Raw genomic sequence first — 23401 nt, 5'->3', positions numbered from 1 at the left:
ATAAGAAGATAAGGATAGTAAAAATAAAGGTTTTTCTGAAGATGCTAAGTCAGAAACAAGAATTTTTTCAATTTTCACAGTCTGTACCACTGTCTTCTTTAGTGCACCTGCCATCTGTATCATGGTAGACTTCAGTAAATTGAAATTGTTGTATTTTCTCCATGTATCTGAACCCAATAACAATGAAAGCCCCTTAAAATATGTATCTGACTCACAATACATTGCAAATTATTATGAAGTCACTTCACCCACTTTAATATATCAGTTATTTTGTTTGTTTGCATAACTACTCCTGTCCTATATTTATAAATTACTTGCTCCTGTTGGGGAAAGGGAACAGAAAGGATAAAACCCAACAACATTAAAACTAACCTGTTTAATTCCATCCAAAGAAAAGGACTAGCAAGATATTCTGAGGCATTAAAGGTAGACAAGGAGAGAACAGGAAAATTTTTCATTAATAGATGTGAATCATCCTTAAAGCTAGGTAGTCTCAATACAGTTTTCTTTTAATGCCTAAGCAGCTACAGAATTTTTCTCAGCTTTAAGGCTAGTAAATTAATGAATAAGTGTGTCTGCCAGATTTTTGTGAAAATCTTCGAACTTCACAACAACAAATAAATTAAATTGAAGAAAGCACAATAAAGTAGTATAAGGAAAAGAGAAGGACTCTAGGGACTTTCTAACCTTTAATCAAGGCTGTAAGAAATCCTTTCTATTTGAGATATGTTCTCAGACATGCTACCTAAAGGATTTTCTGGGTACTCACCTCCCACTGAAATCTTTGCATGGTTAAGTATCTCTTCTCAGGTATTAATCTCATATTCTGCCCCATCCAGGCATACGTTGTATGGATTTACAATGAAGTCATCAGGGACTTCTGAAAAATCAGCAATTATCTGATGCCAAATCCTTAAAGAAATTGTGTCCAGGTTTTTTTCTCAATCTCTAAGTAGAAAAAAAATGTGGAAAAAATCCCCAGCAGTATTTTTATCTTGACTTTGAAAAAGAAAATTTGATTTTACTACTTTATTTAACTGCTGTGGAAAAGTGTATGAAGTAATATGCGACCAAAACAAAGAATTCCATCCACAAATCAAGAGGAAGGCTGCATTCACTTAAAAAACCCTCAGTACATTCTGTGACCCAATGCCTTTGGCTGTATCATGTTGGTTGGGAAAATCTAATAGTTAATTTGTTGGAGAGGTTGAAGCTGCAAACTTTAGGCAACATCTGAAAGGAATGAAGGGAGGAGGTATATGAATTTGGACATCTTCTTCATAAACAAGATACTTATCCACAGGCTACAAAGTCATCTTTCCCATTCTTTCTTTGGACCACTGAATATTTAATGACTGTTTATGAAGTAGAATGGCTTCTACGGAAGGAATCTATCCAGCCTCAAAAATTCTTACCTGATAATGCTTAAATCAGTCCCATTGCCCTTGGCAGGAGCAGAGGAGGAAAAGAGCAAAGCCACCAAAACCCTTGTACCAGTCTGAGTTTAAGGAGTTTTCATAGAAAATGAGCTCAGGGGATAAATTTCTGCTGGGGACAGGCAATCTATATTGACCTGAGGGAAATGTCTAACTCTGAGAGAAAGGCACATTTTATTATATATGTTTGTTCTCACAGTTTTGTATCCTCTGGCATAAATGCTCATTACTCTGTGTGCTATTTTCTGTGATTTTCCTTCTTAAATAGGAGGTTTTATTCCTGTTCAGTGCAAAGAACATAAACCCTTAGGAAGGGCTGTGAATGTTGCCAGGTAACTGCACCATAAAGTTGGGCATTGAACTGTCAGTCTGCATTTTGAGATTAACTTCTCCTGAGCTGTCTCAAATGCCTCCATAAGGACCCAGCATACACCTGTGCTTTGACAGTGACAGTGACACTGAAATACCCAGCGATGGGCAGAGCATGCTAACAAAATGATACTTTTGTTTTTCCTTCCCCATCCAACTTGAGGTACCGAAATCAGTCTTTTCCAACCTCCTTTATTCTTTGTTCAAATTGTACCCCTCTGTATATTTTTGGAACCCCACTTATTTCCCATTCCCTTGGTGACAGCTGTATAGTCACATTACCTTCATTTAGAGTCAGTTGTGGCACCTAGGCAACCTGAGGGCATCAATAAATTGGATCATTGCCTCAGATTGCACTTGGTTTTGTTTATTTCTGGGGAGAAACCTTCATTTGAACACAGCTGTAGCTGCCTATAACAGCTGAAGAAATAAAATCTTACATTTTTAACCACATTTAACAGATAATACTCTGAATAAGTAACAGAAATGATCCGGTTTCATAGGTAAAAATAAAAAATAATTAATATAGGTACTTTTGCAGTTCTGTTCATTGACCCAGTACCTTTCAAGAATCTGATTTAAGCTGACAGAAGATAAAAAGATTTAAAATAATGCCTGACACATCATAAATTATCCTTATTGTGGTGCCATCTTCTTACCCCCTTTCAGTTTAGTTCAATACAGTGGCAGGTGGCAAGGACATGTCAGGTACATTCATCTTAGATTTCTGGATACTCTTAGACCACTAGGATAATTTGCATTTCATTGGTACATTCCATAACTAGAAAGGTCTTCCTCCTGTGTGGAAAGACAGTAAACACAGACACAAAGAACCAAAAAAGAAATTCTAAACAGTGGTATGGGGTTAAGCTAGATGTTCCCCCTGGGTGAAGCAAACCAAAATAATATTGAATCATCTGTGCACAGATTTTACAAGGGAAGCACTGAAGAGTCAAAATTCAGTTAAAAGTACCTTAATTGGTATTTCTTTGTCTGTGATTATTTGGTTGATGTTAAACCTAGATAATCAGTGCTTTCTAGAGAGCAGCAATCATCTTTCAACATAATGCTGATTTATATAAGCGCTGAACCTCTGCAAACTGGCAATATTTTCTTGGCAAATACAGGCAATGACAACTTAGAAGAGACACAGGAAAGCTTTCCAGAAAATGATGAGCTGCCCTCATGGCAGATCACAGTGACAGAATGCAGTGGGTGTACCTGGCAAGGCTCTGGTGGCTGGGAAGCTGTGACCCTGAGAGAGCCCACGCTGGAGCAGGGCACGGAAATCTGCAGCCTGTGGGAAAGGGTCACGGAGAGGCTTTGGGAGAACTGTCTCCCATGGGAGCCACTCCATCCTGGAGGAAAGGAAAAGGCCCCCTGGGCTACTCAGAGAGAGGAGGTAGAGAAGTGAGCCTGTGAGGAACAGAGATGTGTTTATAGAGTTGTTTGTACTTCTCGTTATTCTACTCTGATTTGAAAATGAATAAATTAAACTGATTTCCCCATCTTAAATCTCTTTTGTTCATGACAGTAACTGGGGGTTGATCTCTCCCTGTCCTTCTCTCAACACAGAAGCCTTCCATTAAATTTTCTGTCCTTGTGTTCCGGAGGGGGAGAAAAGGATCAGCTTGGGGGTACACAGCAGTCAGCCAAGGTCAGTTCACCAAATGAAAATAGGGAGAAAATCCAAGATTCTACAGGAACAGTTTCACAATAAACAAACAAACAAAAACACCATAGCAGCATGGACTGAGATATGCGAAATAAAATAATTATTAAGCAATCCAGAAAATCAAGTTAAAATCAAAAGAAAATATCTTTAGTGGTCTCTCTTTAAAACTTATCTACAAATAGTTACACAAGGTAGCATCTCAATAGTTCCACTGCAGAGAAATGCCTCATGGGAAAAAAAACAAAAAAAAGGTTACTCAAACTTCTTTTCAACAGATTCAAATAGAACTACCATAAAAATATGTCCTGGAAAAGCTTATTCAATAGAACAAAAAACCTCCAACAAAACAAGAAAATCCCAAAAAAGGCTAATGACTGGCGTTTCAAATGCAAAGTGAAAGATTTGCTAACATGTATCAGCCTTTTCCCTCTCTTTCTTTTTCTCATATTGCACAAATAAAAATGTATTTTTGTTTCAACTTGTGAATTAGCTGTCTCCTTTTTAAATGGCACACAATAAATCTCATGCTTTGTTTTCTAACTTTTTAATTTTAATTTTTATTTTATTTCAGTTGGATGTTCTCTCAAACCCATGAAAGGCACGTTTCAAATATTACTTGTGTTGTTATTTTGTGCTTTCATTTGATCCATGACTTGTCATGGTTTGATACTTCACATCAGAAATTCCTGCAGCCTATGAGAAGCATATGTGCTGGTTCATGCTCCAGCTCTGTTTTCTCCAGAAAAACACTCAAGATTACTTGTAAGTTAGGTCAATAGTTGGTTGGATATGCAGAGGAAATTACTCAAAACACCTTTCTTATTTCTGGTACAGAAATGATGAGAAAATAAAAATCAGGGTTCAGAATACCTTTTATTGAAAGCCTTGTGTTCAAGTAGTAAGTGATATTTTTTCATTCTCCACTGGTAAATTAAATCAAACAAACAAATGAACTGAAACAAGACAAAAGCACAACCCCCCCCCCCAAAAAAAAAAATTTAAAAATTGAGCATTTTTTTCTAGAATGCCTAGTAAAACTATCCCAAAATGTTTCTTTTAGAGTATTTACACTTTAAGATACACTCCAAAATATGTAAAACTCAGTATAAGATCGTGAGAATTAACAACTTTCTGTCCTCGTTTGCAGGAAATGTGCAAGAAGAGCTGGGGAGCAGTGACTCATCTACATGAGTTAATTAAACATTGCCTGTGGTGCTCTATTATCTCACTCTCATGCTGTTAAAAGGGTCTCTGGCATGATTTTACTCTGGGCCACCAAGGGCTCTCCTAGTCAGTGCCTAAGCAAGTCTGCATGATTGTTCCTAATAGACAATTTGGATAAGGCATCTCTTTTGGATGCCAAAGAGTTTTAATTGTATCGATGCACAAGTTGGCCCCAGGGCCAAAGAATGGGCCAGTCACCGTTTCTTTTGCTACTTTCAAGGTGACCAAAGTGAGGAAGCTTTGTGAAAATACATTTAGAAAATGTGAAGGGAAAAGCAGAAGAGTTGCTGGGAGAATCCTCATTAAAAAATAAACAAAAAATCTCACTAAGAAATAGAAAAAATGAGATACATATTTGCAAAGCAAACTTAAAAATCTATGGTCAGATAATATCAACAACAGCAAAAGTCAAGCTGATTTAGAACTTGCAAATCAACTTATGCTATAAAAATAATCTTATAAATGACCAAGGCCAAAAAAGTGTCCATTGTCTACCCTCACTCCTGCTATACAGTAAAGATAGAGCATAGATTAAAGGCAGTGTTGGCATGAACCTGAATATAAATTAAAGCTTTGTATTTTATCTGGTATGATTGGTGAAAGAGACAGCCAACTATCCCCCAAAATAATAGGAGACACAGTAGGCAAGCAGAATTACTAAATCTAAGACTGAAGTGAAACTCAATTAGGAGATATCTCAATTTGGAGATATCCATTCCAAAGGTCTAAATAACTTGCACATGAAGTCAAATACCAAGAATTGTTAATTAATTTATAAGGCTGATAACTGCCTCAACTGATAACAACAGCTGAATACAGGACCAATATGTGATCTAAGGGCTGCTGACATTCTTTGTCTTCTGAGGAAAACATGTGTGTCATATTTTACCCCTTACTGCATACTGAACCCTGCTCTGGGAGCTGGGGGATTATGGGGGTGTGTTCTGACTTGTGAGCCAGAACAGGTGAATACTGAAGTGTACTGTACAAAATTAAGGGCTTGTTTGCCTCCACTCCTGGGGAAATCTATTGTACAAATTTAAGGGCTTGTTAACCAGTGTCTTTCCAGTCTAAACAGTGGGCTGGTTCTCAAAGTTATGGTGACTGTAGAATAAAGACTAATAGTTCCCTGACAATGGGATCTGGTGTCTTTCTGCAGCCTAATGAGAATTTACCAAACACCACCATTGGGTCATGACATTTATCAATCCAGATTTCAGTAAAACATGCATGGGAAATTATTAGACAATACAGCAAACTGATAAAATAATAGGAAAAAAGGATTATGTTGGACTATATTGAAAGCAAATGTTTTAGTCAGGAGAGGTTGGTAATGAAGCTCTTAGATGAGTATTGAGGACAGTCTTCATCCTGCCCTTGCTTTAAGTTGGAAAAGTTCTGATTCACAGCTTTGAGATGCACTATCAATGAGTAAATCTAAGAACACCACACACAAACAATAGACTAAACCCAAAACATTTGTATAGAGTATTATGTAGTTCATCATTAGGCAATTCTTGGTCATTCTAGACATTCATTAAAAAAAAAAAAAAAGATTATTTTAATAAGAAAATTATTAAATAGGAAATAAACAGGAATTATTAAACAGGAAAACTACATGCGAAAAATAGAGATAGACACATCAGTGACATCTTGCAAAGCTTTGGTGGAAGATTTCTTGTAGATCTGCAACAACGTACTACACCAGAACCATCACTGAGAAACCTCATAGATGTTGAGGGGGAAGAGAATTATGGGAAGACCAGACTGTCTTTTCTTGTTTATCTTAATTTTAAAAAGGCCAAGATACATGGATGACACAAAATACCCAATATTTTCTGAGTAAATGCAAAAAATGAGAGAATTTATCGTGCATAGACACAAAATTGGCACAGAAAAAGTATATTCAGGATAAATGTATAATGACTTCTGAACAGTAGAAATTGATGGCCTGGAACAATAAATTTAAGAGAGTTATAATAAAAAACTACTTGGATTTAAGTTTAAGAAATGTACCACACTGAGTACTTAGGATGCTTATAGTAAGGACTGGACTTGACAGCCAGTAGCATTTCTCCTAATGCAATATTTGTATTTTGTCCTTCATTTTTGCTTTGTGGCACCTTCAAGAGCTTTCTGAAGTAGGTACCAAGCCTTTTTTGGACTTCTTTTGTGTCATGCCTTTTTTATAACTAATAGAGGAGCTTTACATTTCTACTTCATACCTTCACAATTTATTTTACACAGTGACCACATCCTACAAAGTATTTTAAGACAACAGGATTCTCAACGGAGAAAAATTTCCCAAGAAATAATTTCACAATTGAAGAATGAGTGGGGAAATTAATTCACAACCAATGTAAATGCATTCGTAATTCTGGAAAGAGAGTGAAAGTTTCTCCTTCATATGATTAAGTGACCTAAACGTAGTAGTCAGGAGGAAAATCAACTGTTTTTCTGTTGTTTCTGAGTGGACTTTTAAAAAAAATCAAGACTAATATGGGGATGAACAGTTATAAAAACTTCTGACCTGTGAAAGTAATCTCTTCAGGAACAAAGTTGTCTCTTTCCACACTGAAGTAAAATCTTTGTAACTCTATTCCTTGTTGTCCAGATTCTGCTGATGTATAAAACACATTAGACATAAAATCTTAAAAATTGTCTGTTTAAAGTTAAGTCAGTTTCAAACCACAATAGTTTTTGCAAAGTGGTCCATACAAGTTTAAAGACCAGACCTCATTTCTCAGTCCCACATTAAAATCTCTGATGGGAACTGTCAGTAACTGGCATTTTATTTTATTAAGAAAGAAGAAATCAAGGATAGAATATTCTTCTGGGGTTTTTTTATATCGGATGTCTTTTGTCACTTTTGAATAAAATCCTTGATGGTATTTTTGGCTGTATTTGGTATTTTAGTATTTAAAATGATCTCACTTCTCCCATTTTTAATTAAAAGTTATAAAATCTGTTATTTACTCAGGAGATTAGATCAGAGCCATTTCATCCTATTTACAACAAAGAGAGTCTATAATAAATCCTTGAAACCCCTTCTAATCTCTAATATAAATATTTATTTAATCAGTTTAAAAATTGTAATTATTTACCAGAGAGACTGAGGCAACTTCTACAAAGTTATTATGGATGAAAACAGTTTTTGGGGATTTTTAAAAAACTTCATAGCTTGAAAGAGTGCCTTTAGAAGATGCTAAAATCTTTTTGGTAAATGATTGTTTAGGTTGCTATCTTTTCCTGTATTTTACTTACCAATAACCAAAGGAGATTTTTCCCCAGGCATTTATTGACTGCATTAATTGCTAATTAACTATTTGCTGAGAAGAGTATGTTCTGTCATTTCAGGCATTTGAATAAATGCTGCACTTCTGTCCTGGTTTCAGCCTTAAAACCATGACATGTTGTGTTACTACAGTTTCAAACTCACACTACTCATACTGGGTTTACATGACAAGGTTTTGGCAGCAGGTGAGCCATAGGGGTAACTTTTGGGAATGACAGGGGTAACTTCTCTGAGAAGCTGCCAGAAGCTTCTGCCGTGTCTGACAGAGGCACAGTCTACAAGAGAGACGTGCCACCAGCCAAGGCTGAGCCCACCAGTGGTGGTGACAGTGCCACCAGGATAGCAAAGCAAAGAAGGAAAAAAATCCAAAATGTGCGACAAGCTACAGCAGCCAGAGAAGAGAGGAGTGAGAATATTTAGTAACAGATTTACAGGCACCCAGGGCCAGTGAAGCAGAAGTGGAAAGAGGTGCTCCAGGTGTCAGAGCAGAGATTCCCCTGCTGCCCTTAATGAACACCATGGTGTGGCAGCTGTGCCCCTGCTCCAGGAGCTGCATGATGGAGCAGGTAAACACCCAAACACATGGAGAACCCTGTTCCAGAGCAGATGGATGTTCAAAGGAGGCTGTAACACCACAGGAAGCCTGTGCTAGAGTAAGCTCCTGGCAGAGTCTGTACACTCATGGGGGACCCATGCTGGAGCAATCTGCTCCTGAAGGGAAGGGGAAGAGGAAAGGATCCATGCTGAAGTTTGTGAATGACTGTAGCCTATGGGAAGGACTCATGCTGAAGAAGTTCATGGAGGACTATATCCTGCAGGAGGCAACCCATGCTGGAACAGGATGAGTGTGAAGAGTCCTCCCCCTGAGAAGAAAGGAGCAGTAGAGACAATGTGCAATGAAATTACTACAGCCCCCATTACCTGTGGCCCTGCATGGGAAGAGGAGGAATGATGAGTGATATCTCCCTGTCCTTATCTCAAGACATGAGCTTTTTTTCATATTAACCTCCCCTATCCAGATGAGGTGGGCACCTGTTGTCCAGTCAAGGTCAAACAACCACATAACAAGACCTTCTCTTTTGTACATTCAAACAAATTTATACTCTTTAGCTTTACAACCAATCCTTCATAAGAAAAATGTCCTCTTAGATGTATTAAAAATGCAGGATATCGAAATCAAAAGTCGAAGACACAAATGTAGACACAAAACTCTGGCCAAGCAGAACATATAATAAATAGTTACAGTTAGGGGAGTTTTGGAAGTTAACTTGGAGGAAGTCACGTTTTGCAGTGGGGAGTGTAAAGGTGCCTGGAGGTGTTCAAATGCTGTGGTTCAGCAGTGCTTATGGATCTCATTCATTTGGGGACAGAAACCAGGACTGAGAAAGGCCTGGAGGAGGCAACTAGGAATTTATCTATCATGTGGGATGAGAAGCCAACCAGCATAGGAGCAATAGTTCTTTTTCTTGCACCCTTTTTCACGATATATCCTTCCTTTAATGCTTTTGTATCCTTTCCATTCTCTCCAGTAGATGTGGTGCTGCTATCAGTTGCAGGATGATGCTCACTGGAGAACAAAAATCTTGTGCTTGTTGTTGGCAGTGTATCCAGTGCTGCTGACAGAAAAGCCACAGTATATTCCCACATCAAATATTTGGGCTGTGTTGCTTCTGACAGCTGTCTCCACCACAGCCAACACTAAATCTGAAGACAGTCAACACCTAATTTCTCAAGACAGAAATGAGAGTGCTATATAAAGTAATCATAAGGGGCCCAGGCTTTGTCCTAGCTTTACCTTGCTCAGTGCTTATTTCCCTGCAGTATAAGGAGGGAGAACATGCTGACCTGGGTAAGGTTCATCAGCGTTCAGAGAATAGCTATTTGATTTTGTGCTTTGCATATTGATTTAAAAGAATGAACCCATTCTGCATGCAACTGGAAAGTAAAACACTTTAAAGATCTCTGACTAATTTTCTGGAGCCCGTTTTTCAATCTCTAGACAATGCACTTGGACATCTCTTCTACGTTACTGTTTCATCTCCTCTGCATTATTCTCAGTACTGCAGTTCCCCTTCTGCAGAAAAATACGTTTACTGTTCATTTTTACTTTTGGCATTTGTATTCACCGACCTTTGAAACTAACCTGCGTACAATCCATGAGTCTATTTGAGGTGAGGGTGTATTTCCCAGACCTTTTGGAGCAATTTTGAAAACTTACACTACAATTACAGATCTATCTTGCATCATAATGTCTCTTTTTCTCAGCATCACCTTTTATAGTATATGACTATCAGGGTGTCTTTTATGTTTCTCCTTTAACAGAAGACCTTCTCTTAAATTTCTCCAGTTGAAATAAAACAGCTTTTTCCTTGAAAACAACAGTTTTATTTGCACTTCAGTGGGTACTGTAAATACCTGAGCATTTAGGGTTCAGTTATGTATGTATTACTTCAAATGACATTCTGATCTCCCTGGTCCAGTAGCTGACATGTAGGCTCACAGCATGTGAATAGTTGCATTTCACAGGTCTGCTCATAAACCTATGTTTCAACTACAGATACAACACTAAATTCCTAACAGCACAAACTTAGTACTTAAATGATACTTATTTTTTCATTAAATAGAAAATTCAATTATCTATGCAGAATAAAATAATTATGAAAAAACCTGCTTCAAAATTAAAAGCATAGGTTGAGTGTCCTAATTTGAGTCAAATTTCGAAGGGAAAGATGGAGATACTGGGATAAAACATCATAAAGTCACCCCAGGACACTGGGAAAAATAAAACGTGGAAATAAGTGTACATAAAGAGAGGAAAAATTGAATTTAATAAATTAATGCAATTGATTATAAGAATAACTCTAAGTGGTACATGTCAGGGGAATCCAAGAAAGATGTCCAGAGGTACTCTAAATATTTTGATCAATATTAGTGCTTGTTGGTGCTTTTATTCTTTTTGGTTTTTTGTCTCTCTCTTTCTCTTTAACTTTTTTTTAAACCAAGACTCCAGCACTCTTCAAGCAATAGTCTTATTTACTTACTTTTTTCTTGTGATTGTTCTTCTTCAAGCATGAAGCCCTATGTGGCTTCCCAGCCTGTTCACACATGCATGAATTTAGGAGAGTATACCAGCAATTAATAAAATTTTTGCACTTGTATTTGTCTCAGTCATGTGTCTAAGAATTGCAAGGAATGCAGAGTAATGCAGTAAAGAATAGAGAATGATGTTCTTCAATTTTTTTATTAATGTCTGTTAAATAGCAATATTTAAAAAATGTAACTAAATATACATAAATATTTTTTGAATTTACAGTGGATACCATATTTCTGTGCATGTCACATGCTGGTAGTTGAGTAATCACAACTCTTATGATGTCTAATCAAATGCTAAATGCATTTCCTGCCACCATACCAGGCCAATGAATTGTGTTGATACTGCTGAAACCATGATCATTTATTCAAATGATCTTATTAATATTTTGTATAGCAAAGATAAAAATCTCATGAGAAGTAGATGAAGCAGACAAAGTTCAAAAGGATGAGTGTAGAAACAATATTTTTTCAAGTTCATCTTGACTTCAGACTGCAGCTGCAAAATACAGTAATATTAAAAATGCATTTAAATATGAGTTGCTGCAGGTAAACCAATTCAGTTGTCACATCTTAAAAGTCTTGTGGTACCCATGAGCTGCAGAGACACAGGCCTGGCACAGGTGTATGGCCTGGGCTTCTGGAGCCAGAAGATCACCAGCCCTTTTGACAACTTAAGCTCTAGCTATGGCATACAATAGACCTTTGTAAGAGCTGCTGTGCACTGGTGCCTGTCTCTTATTGCAAGGCCCCAAATTCTTGTGTTACAGAGGCTCAAATCTGGAGCAATTCCCCTGGCATCTGAGGAGAACCACGGCTTTAAAAAATAACGAAAAAGTGGAAACAAATTCAGTGTTTCTTGCATCTTTCAGGACTTCAGAAGATGAGGGTCTTGATAGGCTGGTGAAAAAGAAGCTGATTGCAATTCACTTGAGTGGTGTAACATGGGTATAAACTCATTGCCTTGGATAATGATTCATACCACTGCAGTTTAGAAGAGAGCCACAAAGCTCACAGTCTGTTCAGAAACCCAAAGATGGAATTTGTCCTGACCCAGGCATGATGTCATATTCAACAAACGTAAAAAATTAAAAGCATCCATCCAGGTTTTCAGTAATGCCCTTTTTGACGTTTTCTTATTAGCTTTCATTGGTACAATGACAACACTGCTGTGATTTGAGCTCCTTCTCTTCCACTACAGTTTCTGTATCAGTCAGGGTCTTCCATGATGCTCACACAAACACACCACCCACACACATGGACTGCTAAAAATTATTCCCTACCATGTTGCTCTATCCCCCACCACGTTATTCTATTCCCCTGTCACCCTGTGGTTCCAGTGGAGCTAAACTGTCACAAAAGTTGAGCAATGCTGTAACAAATCAAACACATAGGCGCCACCCACACACAAACTCTTTGCCCCAGAGAGCTATGAGACTGCACTCCTTGCTTTACAATGATTATAACCATAATCCTTAGAGTTTTTAAGATAAAAGAGAACACGGAAAAAAAATTATCTATCCTGAAGAAAATATCCTTAAGAGATAAAACAGCAGAACAAGAGAAAACAAGAAGAAAGAAAATATTAGAGGTCAGGTTCTCAGTGGGTGTAAGCTGGAGCAGCTCCAGCCTCCAGGGGAGCTGTGCCAGATAATCCAATGCCTATGCTCTGGCCCACTATGCCCTTCCAGTCAAATCACTGAGCTGGTACCTTCAAAGCTTTCCCTACCATGCTGTTAAATTTGCATTGCTACCAGCAACAATTTCTTTAAAAAAAAATAAATTTGCATACGCAAATTATTCACATTGCTTTATTTTTTCTTTGTCAGTTCACAAAAAAAAAGTATTTCAAGTTGTCATAACCTTGCATTTAGTCAGTGAAAGAGTAATCTTGAAAGGAGAACATTGTTTTACAAATTGGACACATACCCTGTTTACTTTTCTCTAAAATTTGCACACTATAAAGCAAGTGGGTTTTTTGTTTTGTTTTAAAACCTTTTTCGTATATTATCATACAAAAATATTAATATGTAAGTAATAAAGATTTTTTAAACACCCAACTTTTTAAACCTAAATCAAAATCTCACCAAAACGTTTTTTGTTTGGTTTTGTGTTGTTTTGTTGGTTTTTTTTAAATCTAGACAAAGTACACCTTGTGCTTTAACAAACTTATGGCATCATGTGCTCTTTACAAGGATTATATTGAAAAAGATCATGTGTTGTTATTAATTAAATAATGTAAAACTTGCCTACTTTGTGGGTTTTATTTCTCTCAATCCTCTTCCCCCTCCCCACCCCATGTGTTATTTGTGTTTGTATATGTGTTGAAAATTAAGGCAAGTGCAAAGTTACAAAAATCAATATTTCTATTGCTAACATGTGCAGCATTCATATTTAGTGAGTGATGTCTTTTCTCCCATAAGAATAAAATTGATGAAAGTACAAAAATGTTTAATATGTTATAGCTATTACAATAAGCTCTTCATTTTTTTATACCAGGCTTGGTGAATTTTCCAAAAGTTAGGTTAACATAAACCATGTTCTTTTTAAAGTAACATACATTGAAACTAAGTAACATTTCGATCATTACTCTCCTGCGTCTCAGCAATAAGTATAGTATTACTACAAAAATGCAGTTCCTTTTAGCTATGGCCCATCTAATTTTTTAGAAAATAAATGAGTTAATCTCTTTAGGTAAAATCTTTAATATACAATAGGCATAAATATAGATTGATGTATTTCTATTTAACTTTAGTGCTTCAATTTTAACTTTAATGATTTTGAACAAAGTGTATTAAAGAAGAGACATATTTTCCAGTTTATAGTCATACCTGTAGCCTTAAAGAAAACCTTGAAAAGAATGCATTTGTTAATTTATGATTTGTATGGCAATAGTTATAAACATTTGGAAAAATGAGTGATGCTGAAACTCCAATTAAATTGCAGAATAGACAGAAATTCATGTTCACAAATTCTGGGCCTGATTCTGCTCTTTATTTTGCACCAGTTAAACACAGCTGCAATTAATTCTGCTGATTTCAGTAGAAATATTTTTTTATTTAATCAACTACTAAGAAAATCAAGATAAAAGGTGCCAGAGCCTAGTACGGCACTTCCTTGTTTCATTCCATCAATACAAAATTAAAGATGGTAAGTAGACATTTATATCTTCAATGTATGTGCATGTATTCAATAGCAGCTACACAGCAATTCTACTCTGCTGGTTCCTCAGATTATGGAAGACCAGCTGAGAGCTTTATTAACAAAGTGCTTTATCAAGATAAACTTTGAACAGAGGGCTCCCAAGAAGGGACTGTTACTGCTTGAGTTATGCTGTGCATTCTGCTTATGGACAGTCAGGTCCTTCTGAGATCAGTAAAGTAACTAAATAAAATTAAAGAAACTAAATCCCCTAGACAAATTACTTTCCTTTTATTACTTTCTCAGCTTTTTTTATGAAAGAGAAGGTGATTAAATTTTTCTTCTAATATTTCAAATAGACATATTTTCTTTCTGTTAAAGATCTTTTTGGTCATTTTGTTTTCTTGTCATCTGAAGAAGGTGCAGACTGTACCATATGCTAATAAAAAGATTTACTTATGAAATGGTGCACAGAATAGTAACTACACAGAATTTAAGAGTGTGCTTTTCTTGCAAAATTCACAGGTGGCTCAAAACTGCCATGAGCGACAGCAATGGATATTTAAATGCATTGTTGGGAGATAATTTAACTCCCTTTTACTGTAAAAGCTAAGATTAGTATTTTGTCTTTTAGCATCCTCCACTTACTAATTGGTGCTGCTTCACCACTGCCCAGCACTGGGCAGATGCTTTCTTGAACTTTATTAGCATGCTGAACATGTATCATTAACAAAGCTGCAAACCTTTATGATGAAGATGTTGTAACCTATTTATGAGTTTTCTGAATAACATAAAAATATCCTAGGTCATATTTTTACAGGACATGTAAAATAAATTATAGCAAATTACTATCTAGGGCAGAAGAACAGTAAGAGTTTGAGGAAGAAGGGGTAGATGTCTGTGTTCTAGTAAAATAACCAATGCATGTGCATCTCAGTCTGTGTCCAACTCCTTATGCTCTAGATTGCTGTCTGAAGGGGATCTTGAAAGTTCTATATCTGGAAGGGTGCCCAAGATGATTAAAAGGGAATTTTTCTTGAGCATTCCATAAAGAACAACTTGGCAAGTGTCATTTCAAGCAGATAGCATCTTCACTGCTGCTTCTCACTCTTCAAATAACTAACAACATTAAAAAAACGTAGTAATGGTATTTGCTCTGTGGTACTGAGAGCTATTCACAAGCTCGTTTATTTAGAAGAATGAAGAAGTAATTGGAGAAAATAAGAGAAATGGTACTGAAACCATTATTTACAATAGGAAATTTGGCAGATATTCACGTAGGTCCTATTAGCTAGGAAAAAAACACATTTCCTACCTCTAAAGAGGTTATATAAGTGGCTTCAGATAGCAAATGATGAAGGAATTATCTGCTAAATTTGGGTTTAAAGGCAAAAGATATCTGTAATTTTCTGTGGCAGAAGGACCAGATGAATGCTAGTTGTGTTAACCTACCTGGTCAAAACATGACCAATAAATATCTTCCCTATGCCTCTCCTCGTGTCACGCCAGCAATGTATCTGTGTCACAATATCCCTAGCAATGGCTTGGTTACAAGTCTGTCATCTCCTTGCAGCACATGTGAAATATCTTGCTATGGAAAAAACCAGATTTTTGGGACTTCCTTGCCTTTTTTTGAGTGCTACTTATTTTGTTTTGTTGTACAGTTCTGTGGTTAAATGGTTACAAGTTAAAATAACTATGTACAGGAATAAAATTGCATAAAGTGCTTTTTGTGATGTAACTAAGATTTGAGAGTGGTTATTGCAACAATTTTGTCCCAGATATCTGCACAGTTTGCAGATTCATGTGTTTTGCTGAGGTAGGCATGAGTAGTGGTCTCAAAGAAGGAGCCTGGTGTCACTGAACTGTTTTGCTAAGATAGATGGAGAGACAGTTGTGTCCCTGTTCTCCTCACTGCTTTGTATTTACATGATTGCTCCATTTGAAGTTGCCTGGGTCTTAAGATGACAAATGTGCATCTGTGGTGCTGAAGGTAAACATATAATGCTAATTGTTTAAATTTTCTACAAAAACGTTCCTAAGAACTCAATTAGGGCTGCAGCGAGCTGTTCACCAGAGAATATTAACTCTGGCAAACAACTTCTTGTATGTCTGTAAATTCATTGCCACTTGTGTTTTAAATTTACAATGAATAATGTGATTTCCTAAAGAAATCTGTGATTTACCTGACATGCAAAGAACAGAGAGAAAATTTGGAAAAGTCTCTTACTTTACTTCCTACAAAACATCAGAATAAAACAACCTTCTCTCGAAAAAGAATCGTCTCTAAACCCAGGTTAAAAAGATTAAGTAATTGCATTGATAATTTGGTTTTCTTTCTTTATGTATGTTTCAAATGTGTGTGTGCAAACTGCAGCTTAATGGAATATCTTGAGCCCATAACTGACATTTTCAAGACTTTCTTTTTGCCTCAGAGAAGATCAGAATAAGATCAGGATGTTGCTTCATATGAGCAGTCTATGTGGATGTGAAAAATGGTGTATTGAGAACAAAAAACAGCCTTTTTTCAGCTCAAATATTTACTTCTGTAAGTCTCAGGAAAGAAGTTATCTACTCACCCTAAACATTTCTGCAAAGAGTTTTTGAATGGACCCCAACTCAAGTCTTACAGCAGACTTTTAGTGCTTGTACCTCCAGTTCAGTCTGCAAGGTAAAGAGGCATGAGAGGATGGGATGGGACAGGGTAGGATGGGCTGGGATAGGATGGGATGGGCTGGGGCAGGATGAGATGGAAATTCCTGCAAGGGTGCTCAGGTGTGGTGTTACCTTATTGAGATGGCAATTTTCTGTAGCTGTCATTTAGTAGACTGCACACTAACCAAGCAAGCTGACCTTTTTCTATGCTCGGTGCTGGAGTTTACATTGAACATGGAGCAAATGGGAAATACTGTCAGCTGTTCCTGCTCTTCCAGCTGCTTTGCCATAGGGCATCTGTCCCTCGACATCTGATAGCCCTCACATTTCTTTTCATTAACATCAGTAGCAACTTGCTGCCCACCTTCCCTGTGTGCTGCCTGCAGCAGGTAGGACAGTGGGGATGCCTTGAGCCCGTGGCTCCTTCTGCAGCCACCTGACTCAGGAGTAACTAAACTCGAGGCCAAAGGGGCCCGTGCCCTTCTCCTCCATGCACAGGAACACACTTTCCCCTCCGTGGAGCTTCTCAGCTGTAGACATGCCTGCTCTGCCTTGCACTGCTTTATCTGTCACAAAATGTGTTTGAGAGTATGGGCTCAGTGGGTCTTAGTTGTTCCTGGATAACTTTTTATTTTTGAGGAGGGTAGAGAGAGAGCTACTATGTGATTAATAGAGAAAGAGAAGGTAAAAAACACATCTATTTTATTTTTTCGTAATTTGTGTGTTCTTTTTGACATCTGATGGTTAAGAGATGCCTTTATAAAATATATCGATAATACCTCCCTCAAATTCTTAGCTCTTGCATTTTGCTTCAAATTATTTTCCTAATACTAGTGATCAAGAAAAAAAATTGTTCTCTCTATAAGCTCAGTACTAGTTAATCAATTTTATTTAACATTTAGATCTTAGAGAATACTGTAACTCTTAGTCCTCCCAAATAAAAATATTTGAGTTGACTACTGAATGTTTCTGAAAATATGTTATTTAAGGTATTAGCTATTTAATGTTAAGAATGCTGATAAGCTTTTGGGATGAGGCTGGTTGTAATTACAAGTTGAATATTTCCCTTTAAGAACCCTCAATAAAAATCATTCATTTTTAGTAGCTGAAACATTTTCATCATTTTTACTCCCCAGGGCAACAACTATGAGTTTTAGAATATCAAGTCAAGGCTGTTTGGTGAAGTGTGATGCTGCCAAAGTCTTCTTGGAGAATAGAGACAGAGTCAATGGCAAATGGCCCAGCAGAATTACATCACAAACAACAGCTCAGTATCCATGATAAATTCAGTGAATCTGAAATCAAAGACACAATGGAGTTCTTCAACTTCCACTCAGTGGGCTATTTAGGAAGTGAAGAGATGTGTTTATATTAAAAAAAGAAAAAAAGAAAAAAAGGAACTTGAGGCCCTCATAGTACAAGGAAACTCATTGTTATGAGGCTGCTCACATTTTTTCTGTTGCCAGCCACTTTAACCTGTTTCTTAGCTGGGTTAGAAAAAGTGTTCTAATAACAGCAAACCAGATAGGGAGTGGGAGTGAAGGAATATAGCTACTCTAGTTAATAAACTAAGTCTGTTACAGAGATTTTTTTAGTGCTGACAGATTTTTGCCATCCTCTTTATAACAACAGTAGGAGACAAACAAAAATCTCTCTGTGCTAGACTATCAACAAGTACAAAATCGTTCGGAAGTGTATTAGACATACGGGGACACATTTGTGTTGCTGATCTGTCTGGATGGCCTCCAAAAAAGCAGTTGTTTGATGTAGGTCATCCAGAGTACAGAGCTTTGCATGACAAAAGAAACCACAATACAGTCAGAAAGCAAGTGGGTATTTTGCCCTTTATTATCCATTGGCCATTATTCTATTTCTGAGCTTACTTTACTGTGGTGTTTCTTCCTTTGGATTTTAATTAAACGCTCCTTAGGCTTACTATCTTGATATTTTCTTTTTTTTTTTTTTTTTTTTTTTTTAGTTTAAAAATGAAGGAATCTTGTTAACTAGGCCACTTTTCCCCAAATCTCACCATTCCATCTATAATTTAAATGGGTCATTAATGCAAAATATCCAAATAAAACTTTGTGAATTTTGATCAGGAAGGTATAACAAGCTTTCTGACTTTTTTGAAACTGATTATCACCCATTGGTTAAAATACACATTGTTTTCACAGCTGTGCAGTAATAAAAAGATCTTAGTTTGCATCTAAGCCTAACAGTATTGAACTCTGAACCAGATCATATGGAAAGTGTTTGATGTTGGCTACCAGGTAAGAAATGGTCCCCATTAAAATCCAGAAGGCATTTTACTGTTCCTTTCCTTGCAGCCAAGATTTCAGCTTGTCACAGACTGCAAGTATGAATTTCTTTTCACTTTGCTTTTCCAATTTTCTTCTCCCACACAAATCAATCTTGCACTCATTCAGATTTATTAGATTTACTCTCAAATCATAGCGCTGTAACTGAGAACAGAATCAGACCCAGCAATGCATTTTGCCTTCAAAATAATTAGCTGCATTCTATACAGTCTCCCATTTCTGTCCAGGTATATGTGCCGTCTGGAGAACCTAGATACTGAATTTACACAAGCTGTGTAACAAGACTCCTTTTTATAACACAAACTACCATGATTAGAGAGAGCCTTATAAAGACAGAGCACCACACTTGGATAATTCACGTGCATAGAATCCACATACAGACCCAAAGTTACTGACCAGGCAGAGTCAGTTTTTCTGCTCATCACACTGTACCTTTTTTAAAATAAAGTGCTACTTGCTTATGGCTAAACCTTATATGTGGCTATTGCATGCACAGTTCAGGCTGCATTGTCAAAAACCAAAACACCTTCACCAAAAATGATGGGGCCTAAGGACTAGGGTAATGACAGTTTTTGTTGGTTTTGGTTTGTTTGTTTGTTTGCTTGTTTCCATTTTATTTTACATTCCAACAGAATTTTTGTCAAACACAGAGCATGTGAACACACAACACTTTCCTTCACTGTTCCCCACACAGAGCTGTTCACAGAAGAGGAATATATGGAGGAACGTTTCTAAAGCCACAACTTGTCCACTTATTTCAGGTTTTGTGGTTTATCTTTTTTTTTTTGTTTGTTTGTTTTGTTTATTTTTCTTATATTTAATATTATGACAAAACATTATAAGAAAAGCTTTCTTTAAGTTGTGAGAATATCAAATAGTATTTGTCAATCCCTGAATCATGCTATTCAAAGTGCTTAAATCTACACTAAAAATAGAAAAACAGAAAAGTACTTCCCATGTGGCTAAGAAAAGACCTACCAATTGTTTAAATGTGATTGTGGTCAAATAATTGCATCCTACATTTATTCCACATCCCAGTCTTTACACCAGGGCATGTAAAGGGGGAAAAAAAAAAAAAGTAAAAAGCATTGTTTTCAGAGGATCCTGGGTTATTTGGGACTGTCATGGTTTAAGCCCAGATGGAAATTAAGTACCACACTGCCACTCAGTCAATCCCTCCCCTTCTCCCCACCTCAGCCCAGTGAAAACCAGGACAGGCATCCAGATGAATGAAGGAAAATGCCATCACTGCCTGACAGGTGTCTGTAAGAGCGAATAAATAATAGTTTTCTTAAAGCAGAAGTGCAAAGCTCTCAAAATTTTATGTGACCTGGCAGCCTAATTTCCATTTTGTGGATGTTTGGCACATGTCCAGAGACACTATAATAAAGAACAGATTGTAGAAAAGGACTTGAGCTTAGTCTCAGAGAAATAGATATTTTTAGCAAATAAAAATCAGTGCACACCTCAAAGGTCTATTAGCTTCCTATGCAGATACTGAGATTTCTTGACTTTCACAACAGGAGCACAGGAGCACAGTCATTTCCTCCCACACTGTCAGTTCTGGATTGCTCCCACAAACATCCCCCAAACTGCAGCTTCTCCACTCGTTTCTCATTAAGAAAACCAAAATATTATAATCTATACTTTTCTCGTTGTGACAATCATGATGGGCAAACCCCACAACCTCCCTTATATTGGCCAATATCATTCAGAGCTGCCATAAAAATGCCTAAAGCTAATTAACTACATAAATAGGCTCTAAGGTCTGCTTGCCAGGACACCAGTTACGATTCTGCCAGGGTAAATCAAACCCAAGGCTCTCTGACAGTGTGCTGCAACCAGTAACTCTACTCCAGCTCCTCTGCTTCTGCCAGCAGGGACTAGCAGAGAGCTTGGCCTGAATATATTACAGACCTGCACCACTCCTCTCTCTTTCTAAAACCAGAAAGGACTTCCTGTTACTTAAAACATGAGCAAGATGCTTATTTAATTTGTTTCAAAGATGTCTGGAGGTAAACACAGTGGTGGGCTTTTATTCTTCCCTGTCAGCCATGGTACATGCATTATTTGCAACTCCTCAAAGAGAGAATCATACATAAAAATAAAACTAATTTATTTATTCATTAAAGTGAATAAATTGTTTTTAATACTTCCAGGTCTGATTTAAATATTAATTTTGTATAAATAAAGTTTATTCTGAAAACAATTATATTTCTGGTATATTTCACGTCATTTTTTCTGCCTGAGTTCTTACTGAAATCATGTTGAAATTAATAAAATTTTATTTATTGTTACAAGCTAAAACCAAATGAAAGAAGATTTCTTAATCTTGAATATATCATTTTAAAGCAAATACAGTTTTTGGAACATTAAAATACAAGGGACTCTGAAATCCACAGGAAAATAATGTTTTGCTCTTACTTCTTTTTTTTTGAAAATAACACTTTCTATAATACAAAGTGACAAACCATCTACAATACTGTCTTTTTTATTCCCCTTTGGTTTGGAAGTCATCACTGTACATATCAGCAGGACTCTGCACTTCAGTGTCTATTGCCTCACTTGTCTTACTCGCCTGACATTTGCAAATGTTATTTGCAGGATTTTGAAAGTTGAGAAAGAAAAAAAATTGAGTGCTTAAAAAATAAAATCCACAACCACATAAATATTTTTTCCAGGACGTGTTAAAAATAGGGTTGCTTTCATATTTATAAAAAAGATACAACCAACTCATTCTTAAAATAAGAATTAAGAAAAAAAACTAAACCCAAGAAAGCAAAAACCAAACCGGCTATAGTTTCTACACACTCTAGTGACTACTGTGAAGCAACCGATACAGATTGGGTATTTTCTCTTGTTTGACAGGTATCTACCAAGTTACATGTTAGATGATCAGACTGTAGTGTTACCCCAAATGGGGGTCTTTGTAAGGGCAGGGAAGGAGCAGTGCACATTACGGGAGTAGAAATGAAACTGGAGCTCTCAGTGAGCAATGGGGTCCTTCTAAGAACAAAAACTCTCCAAAAAAGGTGAGCTGCAGCAGGCATGGCTAGGCAGGCCAACAAAATGGATGGTGCTTCTGATATCAACATAGCTTCGTCCAAGCATTCCCAAGAGAGGTTATAAACAAACAAACAAAAAGTCTAAAACTATACTAATGAAGCAAAAAAGTTTCCTATCTATACAGCAGTCTCTTCATTTAAAAAAAATGTAAATATACAAATTCCAATGACATATAAAACAAAGTCAAAAATGTGAATGGGAAGAGACATGGGTAAAACAGGAAGACTGATGCTACAAAGAAATTGCAAAAACATATGTACAAGACCCTGTTTTTCCTCGTTTGTTATCGATTGTAATGCATGTTTAACAGCAGCAGTCGAGGATGTAGTTCCAGGCACCAGACTGCAGACTCTGCTCCTACTCAAGGGGGTTGACAGCCCCTTGTGTGTCGGTCACCAAATGACACTTGATATACTGGTCTCCCGTGGCAAGAGGGGCAGTATGGCACTGTTTGTGTGAGCCTCTTCGGGGTTCTGCTCCCTGTTAGTTTTTGTCTGCGGCCGCTGCCCGTTTATTAGTGTCATGGGGATGTTGCAGTAGGTGTGCTGGTTACCTATTGAGGTAAGTGGCAGGGTGCCAGCAGGAGGTACATCGTATTCATAGCTTCGATAATAGTGTTTCTGGCGCATCTGTGAATGATATGTGTTATGGAAGGTGGAGCGCAGGTCTGGATGGGCAGTGGCAAGAGCAGTGGAGGTGGCAGCAGCCATGGAAATTGCGGAGACTGTCTGCAGTTCCCCAAAGGGCCCCTGCTCACTGACATCTAAAACCTGCTCGTTTGTCATGGGTTCAATCCTCTTAAAAGGCATTTCGTACTGTAAACGTTTCCAGAACTTGGAATTCAACTTGTTGCATTTTGGTCCGTGCCATTTAATGACAGTGAGGAGCTTGATGGTATGTTTTAGGGCCTCAACCTCCTGGTAGTTCATAACTCCTCGTAGTTCACTGCATTCAATCAGTATCACTTTGATTTCTCCCGTGACTAACATATTTCGAAGCCTTGTTTCCAGTTCAAAGATGCTCCAACCTCTTCTTACCACGTAACTTGGAGTCATGACGATGATCAGTCGCTTGCTTTGGTCTACACATCTTGCCACATCTTCAATGTAGGCTACAAAACAAAACAATTGCT

The 23401-nt window shown here is 37.1% G+C and overlaps 1 protein-coding gene across 2 annotated transcripts in view; it reads right to left on the bottom strand.

The window, feature by feature from the left end:
- Positions 1-11221: 11221 nt before the first annotated feature.
- IL1RAPL1 (interleukin 1 receptor accessory protein like 1) overlaps positions 11222-23401 on the bottom strand; it is a 682566-nt gene continuing 670386 nt past the window's right edge. For both annotated transcript variants that reach the window (XM_088160340.1, XM_088160341.1), the window contains exon 11: positions 11222-23380. In XM_088160340.1, coding sequence (XP_088016466.1) covers positions 22662-23380 — 719 coding nt within the window. In that variant the 3' untranslated portion in view covers positions 11222-22661. The remainder of the gene's footprint in view (positions 23381-23401) is intronic.

This window comes from Sturnus vulgaris, chromosome 2 (genome assembly GCF_052056855.1).
Source record: "Sturnus vulgaris isolate bStuVul1 chromosome 2, bStuVul1.hap1, whole genome shotgun sequence".
Taxonomy (NCBI): domain Eukaryota; kingdom Metazoa; phylum Chordata; class Aves; order Passeriformes; family Sturnidae; genus Sturnus; species Sturnus vulgaris.
This window is presented reverse-complemented; position numbering and strand designations above follow the sequence as displayed.